Genomic DNA, 10,042 nt, shown 5'->3' with positions numbered 1-10,042 from the left:
GGGGGGGGGGGGGGGGAGGTTGGAGACAGAGTTAATATCATACGTACACTGAAGTGTGAATTGTTTAAGCGTAGAAGAGAAAGGATCCTGAACTGGGTCATGGACTACTAATTTAGGCAAACATCCAGGGAGTACATTTCATTCTACTATGAAAAGAAAAAAAGCCCGATACTGTAACATTTCTACAAACCCCCTGCCATAGGAGTTCTGCCTCCGAAATGGGAATGGAACTAGTTTCTTAGACAATGAAACAGTCTGAAAAACACTTTAACCTAGGGATAGCGATGACATTTGTGCTGATATGAAAGAGCTGGAAGTCTCCAGCCGCTCCTTTTCATAAACAAACTCCATCTTAAAACTGGTTAGATTGGCTGCCCCTAGGATTATTGAGAGATTGTTCCGAAGGAACCCACTGATCTGATGGTTAAAAGCCTTCTAAGTTTCAGGCTAAATTTATTTCATGGGTGACTTGCATGCATTTGTTGTTATGCCAATATTATCCTTTTGTTTAATCAGCTCATCTCCCTCCCCCACTCCCCATTTGCTTCCTAGATTGTACATCAGAGGGCAATTTCAATACTGGCTACCTGACAGCCGATGAATCCAAAGCCATCATGAAAACCATTAGGGGAGGAAAAGAGGAATTAAGTGTCCACCTGAAGAGAAGAGACTCCAGTCCATGTTCCCCAGAATGGTTTAGCTGCTTACACATTGTTGCAACAGTGCAAAGCTGCTAGACAACCAAATCCCGTTTCTGATATAGTTCTGCTACTATCCAGTTAACCTACTGTAAAGCCATTTACTGTTACCTTTGTCTTAACAGTATCTATTTCTTCAAGAATTCTCTTCAGCTCTGGTTTGGGAGTATTCCCCACCTGTAAATACAGAAAGCACAAGAAGGTAGTTATGCCAGATTATTTTTCTTCATCTCTCAGCTACACAAACAAATGAAATGGACACATCCCTTTAACTGGTTTAGCTGGCAACATTCTCAGAAATCTCATACCAAACAGAATGTTTCTAGGATGGAGGGAAGATCCTGACTGTGGTCTTGTATTATAGGTTGACCTCCCTCTGCCCACACCAAAAATCACAAGTCTCAGTTGGATCATACAAGTCAACATGCAGGATCATTAATGCCATATTCTGTGTATGGGTTCTGTAGGAAAGCTAATGTGTTTCAGAAGAGGATAGCAATTCATGGGAAGGCTTGGGCAGCAGTCTAGACAAGCAAGTTGAAATATTGCACTGTCATAGCATAAATAAGACCTCCAGGGTGATCAACTCCAGTACTGTGCTATTACAGGCACCCACATCACATAGCCCCTTTTGTACATTTATGAAGCCAATTCATCCAAGCCTTCCTCTTACAATCCTTATATAAAGCCAGCCAATGAAGCTTGGCAAAAGAGACTACAGCCTTAGGTTTCTTCTCCCAAGTCCACCACAATTTGGCTGGTCAATATTCAAAATTATCTCAGCAAGTAGGCTGCTGAAGTGTGACCCTTAAGGTGCTTTTTCCAGAAGCTTTAGCAGATGAAATAAGATTAGATGCGGTTTAAAACAGCCAGCACTCTTGATGCCTCATTCTTATTAAGGGGCACAAAAAAAAAAAAAAAACCAAATAAGGAAGAAAAAAAAAATAAAATAAAAATCAACTATAGAAGTTTAACATACTTGTTCTGATGGACTTGCACCAAACAACTTCTTACTGAATTCCTCCAATATCTTATTGATATTAGACAATCAAATACAATGCTGCTGTTTGTCTATTAACATGGAGGACTAACATGAACCAAACCTTGGATCAAATTTCAGATTGGGAGAAGTTTGAGTCTGGGCCAAATCCAGAGTTTATAATCCATCTCTACAATGGCTTGAACAGAAACCTTTCATGTCAACAATGAGAAGGTTTTGAGGATGATCCCCAATATAAAAAGCGTAAAAGATGAGGCCTAACTAATTGATATTAATGATAAAAGCACTGCCTATCTTATCAAGGAAAAATAAAAAGATGAGAAGCTACGTGAATACTGGTGGTAGCTATGGGATAAGCTGCCATGAACAGTGGAAGCAGTGACCCTTCTGGTCATCTTTATTCATCAGGTCAGACATAGTAGAGGAAAGGCTCAATAGCCTCTCACCATGAATAGCAGACATCCATCAGTTCTATCAAAAATGGCCATGTAAAAGGGCCAAGAGATGTTGCAAGTGTTTCATGCTGCTTATTTGCAAGTTTTAGCCTCCAGGGAAGTTTAAGGCAGCTCCCTGACATACAAGTCAGTCAGCAAGTAACAAAGCAAAGCTGACTGCTCCTGGGCAGAAGTGTCATTGATGCTGCACTTGCAAAGCAGAAGGAAGTGCTCCCAGGAAGTGCTCCCTCAGTTCATATCACAAGCCAAGGTCTGTGGTATAGATGCAGCACGTGTGACTTGTTCAAGCCTACTAAAAAAAAGAGTCAGGGATGAGGCTCAAAGTGTTAAGGGTGCATGTGCATTAAGTTACAAAAGAAGCCCAAACCTCAAAAAAACAAAACAAAACAAAAACCCTCAGCCTATGCACCATTCTAAACATCTTCCCAATGTGATACAACACACAATTTTCCCTAAATTTTCAAAAGAATAAAGCATGTATAATACTACCAAGAATAAACTTACTTGCAGAAAAATGCCCACCACAGCTACTCCATCACGTTGTTTCAAAGCTCCAGCAAAATTACCGTGTTTTGGATTCCAGTGCACCATGTGAAGCTGAGGACCAAGGGAAGCTGAATTTTATTAATGCTGCCAATGACAATCCTGCTTTCCTCATGCATCCCACTGAACTTTGAATGTATGGAGAATGCAGGACTTGGCATAAACAGAAAATATATATAAAAAGTACATCCTATCCCTTCTGCAAAATTCCTCCTTGTGCTTTGTGCAACAACTACTTGTCAGTCATTTGGCTACATTAAAAATGTATGGAGATTGACAAAACAGAAAGCTTGCTTCAAACCAGTCAGATAACGTAAAAGAATTATTTATACATGCATCATGCACTGTTTGAATTACCCATTGATGTATTTAGTCTCAACCAGATTTTCAGGGTTGAATTTTTCCCAATTAAGGGGTGCTTTACAAATTACTGTGCTACAGCTCTTTATTCACCTCCCTACAATAAACTAGTAGAAAAACAGAGCTCCAAAAAATAAATTTAAATATAAATACAATAAAATAAAAATAACCACACTATTTTACTTTCAGGACATCTTTCAACAGGTTTTTATTTCTTTTTCCAGAGGCACTCTAGACCCACTTCTCTTTGTATAGTTGAGAAAACCACCACCACCATTCTGGAATGTCAAAATACGCAACAGGGTCATCAAAGATATGGCCTGCAGAACTTTATTATCTGGCCTGATGTGCTGTGTGTGGGTCTCTGAATGAACCTGCATGCCGCACAAGGCCTGTGCTGTACTGGCCCCATGTGCAGCATGAGGGCCAGTCCAGGTCACAGTGTGGTCCTTGGACCAGCAGCATATGTGCCTCATCTGGCATGCAGGTCTACAGTCCCCAATTAGCCCATGCTATTCATTCAGCACATAGGGCCTGAGGAGTGTGACACCCTGATGCATAGAATATTTTACTAGTGTTTATTTCTACTATTGACTTTCTAATGAAAATGACAAACAGCACAGGGATTCAAGATTCCCTTTCCCCAGAGCAGTGTCCTAATCATTGGGCCCCACACTGCTTGTTCTTCTAGGACTCTTGCATTCTTGTCAATGCACTGATCAAGAAATTGGGCCAGAATGGGGTTCTCAGCTAGTCAACTGTATAACCCTGTGGCTAGAGCACTCTTCCAGGAGGTGAAAGTGTAGATTTGCATCCATTTATACTAAGGACTGCCTCAAAGTCAAGTTATGTGCTTAACATGCAGCCCTTGGTCAAATGCCCGAATTCTGGAGAAGCATGGCTAAACAGACACCTCTGTGCTTAGTGTTGCCCATCCCTTGGTGCAATCAGTTACCTTTAGAGATGTTCAGACATCTGCCTTCCTTTTAAGAGCTTATGAACCACTTCCCTTTGCTAACACTGCAGAGAGCCTAGGCACCCAATACAGCCTATTTGGATTGCCATCTTGGGGCCAGACACTTCAATTTTTAGGCACTGGAATAGGTAAGTGGAAGCTTAAGGAGCCATTCTGGGTGCTGTCCAAGGTCTCAAAATTGTGCACTAGTCAAGTCTTTGCTTGGTAGAAACAAAACAACGCATATCCTCCGCTTACAAATAGGAAGGGGTGCATGTGCATGCACATGTGGCTGATGCTACTAAACATGGAATCCACAAGGAAAAAAATAAAGTCACTCATAGCACCATTCACATGATTATGGGCTAGTCTATGATAAAATGCATTCTGTCTGCCAACATTTTCTTTGCATGAGAGGCAGATAGCTCTGCTCTTGTGGTTGAGAAGTCAGAACACTGACATACCACTGAATACCCTTCATACAAATTAAAATAAAAGTAGCATTTCCATGACAGGGAAGCATAAGGCCCAAGCTGTTTCCCCAGCAAAGAAAGAAAGAAAATGGAACATGTTCCAATACCAATGAACTGGTAACTTAACCCTACAACAAATGTTGAATCAAACCCAACAATTAGGGCCAAACTCCTTGAATTAGAGTACTTTGGCACATTCATATTAAAACAAACCATTTCCTGAAATGGCAATCAGATGCTAAACAATTAGCATCTGAAGGATTCCAATAGCCAGTTAAACCAACATAAACAGATCATTTCTCACATCTGGAAAAAAATTGGAACACTTATAACAGCTGTGTTTTCTGAAAAACAGCAAGCAAATCTTGAAGCATTGATTATTTTTCAGGCTAGGGTGCATTTAAAGAAATTATGATATTGCTAACGTGGCATTTTGTTTGTCCCCCGGAAATCTCTTTGTACAAATGATTTACATTTGTACATTTGATATACACAGAAGTAACAGATTTCATTAAACAACTATGAGACAGCCATTCAACAAACAGAAATAAAATGCTTCTGAGATTAGAATTATTCTATGAGGGATGGGGTAGGGAAGAGAAGGAAAATGGAAAAAAAAAAAAAAAAAAAAGATCCTACCTCTGCTGCATGTTTCACTCCATCAATAATATGCTCCGAGCCATGATCATCAGAAGAACCCCAGTGAAAGTGAAGCTGGCGTAGCCTGTAGGCTCCTTGGACTGGCCCACCTCTTAGCACTGCAATTGAGAACATCAACATCAGACTTTTATAAGAAGTTCTACTGCACAGTGGTTACACACCTTTATTGTCTAAAAGGGCCCAAGCCTTATGAGAACAATAAACAAGTGTCAAGCACTCCTTAACAATCCCATTACAAAAAAAAAAAAATATCCACTATCTCACAGGTGGGCCTGGCAACATTACAGGTAAGAATTACACATCTGGATCTGGGCAGAACCAAAGGGGTATGGAAAGAAAAGTCAGCTTCTATGCGTGTGTCCTCTCAGACATGTAATACTGCAGGCTATTTGTAAGCAATGCCAGTAGTAGTCACCAAGACAAGTAATTCTGTTTTACACCTCTGTGCCATCACCATTTTTTAAAAAAGCATCTGGCACAAGGGAAGACTGTCTAGCCTCATGCCAAAATACTTCTCTCATCCAAAATAGAGGATAACTTCTCCCTAAACTGATTTTCAATGAAGTACCAAGGGAAAAAACAAAAAAGAACAACTAAGAGCACCTGTAATCCATAAACAGAATTCCAATCCTCCCAAAAGGAGGAAGGGATTTTTCTATTTTGCTGGCAGCATGGCATAAAATAGAAGCCACCAAAAAGTCCATGTCATGACAATATAAACAGTAACTCTAAGGGCTAAAAGCATCTCTTTCAGGCCATCATCAGCTGTAAGAACATAATTTTAAGATAAATTTTCCAGGTTGTGGGGTAATGAACTCCCAAGGATCAACTATAAAGAGCCCAGAACAAGTATTCAAAGACCAAGTTCAGGTAGGAAAACATGGCTCAAAAATCTGGTTCATGAACAGGGATATTTATTGTTTTGTGTTAGGGCTTACAGCTTAAAGGCAAGAGCCAGCAAGACATGGCATTGTTGAATGTTGCCACACCTACCTTTCAAGTACCTGGCCACAGCAGAAGATTCCACAGTCCTAAACTAGGCACCTAAAAATCCCTGTAGAGTGCCTGGGAAAGAGGTACTTTCCCCAGATTCACAACAGCCAGCACAGGGAGGCAGGAACCTGCCCAAGGAAATACTCTGCTTAAATCCCATCCCTCAGGAGCTCAGTTCCATACCTTAGACCAGGCGTGCTCAACCTCCGACACATAGACCGTGCAGCATGGCATCCAGTCTTGCACAGCTCCCCAAGGGTCAGGAGAAACTTGGTGACACGAAACCAGTTGCAACTAAGCCGCTACCTGCTTCGCTGACAAATGCCCAGGCCCCACAGGGCCGGGCCACACCTCCCTACTCCCCGCCCCCAGCAGGATTGGGACTTGGCCCCTTTCTCCCTCATGGGCTCAGCCCATGGCCCCTCCCCCTCAAAGGCCCAGATCAGGACCAGGCTGGGCTGCTGCCTGACCCTCTCCCCAAAACACAGCTGGATCACGCCCCACCCTGCATGCTGGATCAGGTATAGTGGCCAGATACAGCCCACTGATGGACAGAGCACCATTCATCTAGCCCCAGGCTGCTATTCACAGCCTTATACCAAGGATAGCACCCAGAACCCTCTCCTACAGCTCATATTCTGTACTGTATTCCCAAAGGGAAGCCTGGCTAAATTCTCTTTTAAAAACAGACAGTGGTGGTGCTGTCAGTATACTGTTACACATCAGTTGGAACAAGTGGGAGGCACAGATTCAATGCTCTCCTCACCCTTAGGCAATTAAAACCCACTTTACCCTACTCTCAGGGGAGCGCTCTCCCCACCAGCGTAGTGCTGCCATGCATGGAACAAAGCAGACAATTTCCACCATCCAGTTGAAACCGCTCCAACGTGCAACAAGAATTCTGTGGTCCAATGAATCTCAAAACAGTAGTGAGAGGGAGAAAGGCTAGATTAGCAATCTGAGCATTTATATAGGAAAGGGAAACTTGGTTCCAGGCCTTGCTCTGAAGGCTATTTATGAATTTTAAATGAGACCGTCACTATGATATACAAAAATAGTCTTCAGAGCACAGGTCCATGAAAGGGACGGAACAGCAAGAGGTGCTTATTGAAATGTAGACCATTGCAGCAGCTGGTGCCAGGAAGGGTAGAGCTGGGTACATCCCACCTACCAAGTCCACTGACACACACAAGCCCCAGAAGTTCACTAGCAAAGCTATTCCAGGCTCATTCCTGGCAGCTACTCAGAAGCCCTCAGAAACCAAGGGCTCAAAAGAGCTTAGAGCAGCCTCCAGTCTCGAGTCTGCAGGCACTCTACAGACCTGGAAGGGATTGATGTACAATCCTGACTGGCAGTTTTGGGTTTTTTTTATTGGAAAAATATGGGAAATATAGTTATGAGGTTACAGTTTGTCAGTTGATTATTCTTAAAAATGCAAATAAAATAAGATGCGTTTCAAGCCATCCCACCCAACAACTGCTTAAGCACATTTCCAAAGTTTATCAGAATTTTGCTGAATTCACAGTGTAAATGAAGTTCTCTTCTCTCTCTCCAAGAAAAGGTTCAAAGAAAAATTTCTTTCCCCCCCCCCAAAAAAAAGGTTAAAAAAAAAAAAAAAAAAAAAAAAAAAAAACCAAACCTCTCAGAAATAAGGGGTTTGGGGAGGAACTAAGCTTCTTTAGATTTGTTAGTACACCCCAATACCAACTTAAAGTAACAGGCATACTGTGTTGCAAGTTTGGGCCCCTTTTTGAGCAGATACCAGTATTGGATAGACTCCAAATTCATGCTCATTCATGACTGAAAGCAAGACTAATACCCATGCCTCCCGAGGGAGAAAGCTGATAACCCACTCCATGACTGCAGCCCCAAAAGACTTGGAATAAGGTTTGACCTCCAACAATAGCTTGTAAGTTCAAAGTTAACATTGATACAATTCTTAAATCCTCCTGTGCCTAAACACTGTTGGTCTCAATTAACACTTGATATCATGCATACTGGATTACCTAGGGATTAAAGGATGTGCTAACTACAGAGGGAAGGTTTACTAGTTGGCATACATCCTAGTCATTGGGGTACATAAGCAAACACTGTGCTGGATTCAGCTGTGCAATTCTCGTAACTCTTACTGACTTTATAATACATAAATAAATCATCACAAATAAATTTTCAGTTTTAGAAAGCCTTTCATCAGGAGCTATCAACATATCATCTCCATTTCATATTTACACATAGGAAAGTTGAGGCAGAGGTTAAGACCCAGATCTTCAACGCTATTTAGGCATCTTGTTCATTTACTTGCAAGAGCAATCAATAGCAAACATTGGAAAGTTACTTAAAACAGTTTTCTAGCTGCTGCCCTATAGAATAAATTATGGGGACAACACTGTAATGGTTTGTTAATTTCTTTAATGCAAGTGGTTTTTTTAGCAGGTGGGGACAGGGCTGGTAACAGAGTAAAAAGTTTGAGGGGGATTAGATTAAAATAAGATCCTGTGTTTAATTTAGGTTAACTGCAAAAGGAAACCTATCAGGGCTGAAACTGTTAGTTATTCTTTACTATTTCTATGGCCACAGAACCCAGCATGTCCACTTGTTCATCGTAAATTGGTAAATGTTTGTGTCAGAGGAAGTGCTGGCCTAAGCATTTAAGAGCAGAACTAATATAAATAGTTTACGTACATGCTACTTCCAAAAAATAAATAAATTGCTAACAAGTGCTTTGATGAGGAAATAGAAGACAACTTGCAGGGAATGTGTCTGAACTGTGAAGCTCTAAAACTCCTATCCTATAGCCATCAGGACATCAATGGCAGAAGGGTGGGAAGTATAACTGGTAAGCAAATTTGCATTTGGGATATCCAGGGAACAGAGGGGGTGCATCTTTGTCCAAAAACCTACTGAGCAACTCTCCACGAATAGCCGAAGTGTTTATTTTTTTTATTATTTATTTAAAGAAGCTCCCAGAAGTTTGAATGTTAAAAATATTCCTGGCAAAGATGGGACAAAAACAGGTTGTGCACTAAAAAGGTGCAAGATAAGATGAACATACTTTTTTGCATATTGTTTGCAATATATTGCATGGTCTTGAAATCTTTCCATCACATACCAGTTGTGTGTGGCTGGAAAGGGCCATAAATATGAATATGGTCACAATTATTCAAATACAATGCAAATATTATTGTTACTATAGCTTACAAGATATCAAAGTGTTCACTTGTGGCATCATAGTTACTCAACATGTATATCTTGTGTCATCAATGCAAGTGTTACTTTTTTTACAAAAAGAATGAATACATAAGTCTTGCCCCAACTTAAAAATGTAGATTGAAAAAAACAAAAACAAACAAACAAGCAAACAACTAGAGGCAGAACATTGGGGCTTGTCCCAGTGGTTTTGTTATTACACTGGGCGTAACCCAAACCAAATCTGCATTGCAAATAGATTTGGTAAGACAGACAGAGCAGTAGGCATAGAATACTCTGCCTTTTGAGCTTTCAGTTATTTACTTTTTCCAAAATCAGCAACTTGTGAACACCTAGTCAAAACTGCACTGTTGCAAAAGCTTTTTTACTCTATGGCTGACTGCACATACTGTTAAACAACAAGTCTGATACTAGTGTCCAAGGACTGCAGACAGACATGGGCCCCTTTATTAGACACTGTACAAAACAGAGATGGACACTATCCTAAATAGTTTACAATCCATATCAGAGAAGAGACAGCACCAGGTGGATACAGCAAAGTAGAAGCCCAAGGAAATAAAGATAGTTGGCATGGTAAGCAGTAGTTAGTAAGGTCTTTCAACATACTGCAGCTACATTTCTTTAATGAAGCAGCTTATCAAGAATAGAATGCCAATGCAAATGCCACCAAAAGTAATCCAAGGGGGGGTGGGGGGGGG

The 10,042-nt window shown here is 41.0% G+C and overlaps 1 protein-coding gene across 1 annotated transcript in view; it reads right to left on the bottom strand.

The window, feature by feature from the left end:
* CA3 (carbonic anhydrase 3) overlaps window positions 1–10,042 on the bottom strand; it is a gene marked incomplete at its 5' end in the record, with an annotated part of 19,206 nt that overhangs the window by 5,522 nt on the left and 3,642 nt on the right. The window contains 3 exons of the mRNA XM_006020608.1: window positions 810–875; window positions 2,658–2,750; window positions 5,124–5,242. Coding sequence (XP_006020670.1) covers window positions 810–875; window positions 2,658–2,750; window positions 5,124–5,242 — 278 coding nt within the window. The remainder of the gene's footprint in view (window positions 1–809; window positions 876–2,657; window positions 2,751–5,123; window positions 5,243–10,042) is intronic.

This window comes from Alligator sinensis, unplaced genomic scaffold (genome assembly GCF_000455745.1).
Source record: "Alligator sinensis unplaced genomic scaffold, ASM45574v1 scaffold717_1, whole genome shotgun sequence".
NCBI classification, from domain to species: Eukaryota; Metazoa; Chordata; order Crocodylia; family Alligatoridae; genus Alligator; species Alligator sinensis.
This window is presented reverse-complemented; position numbering and strand designations above follow the sequence as displayed.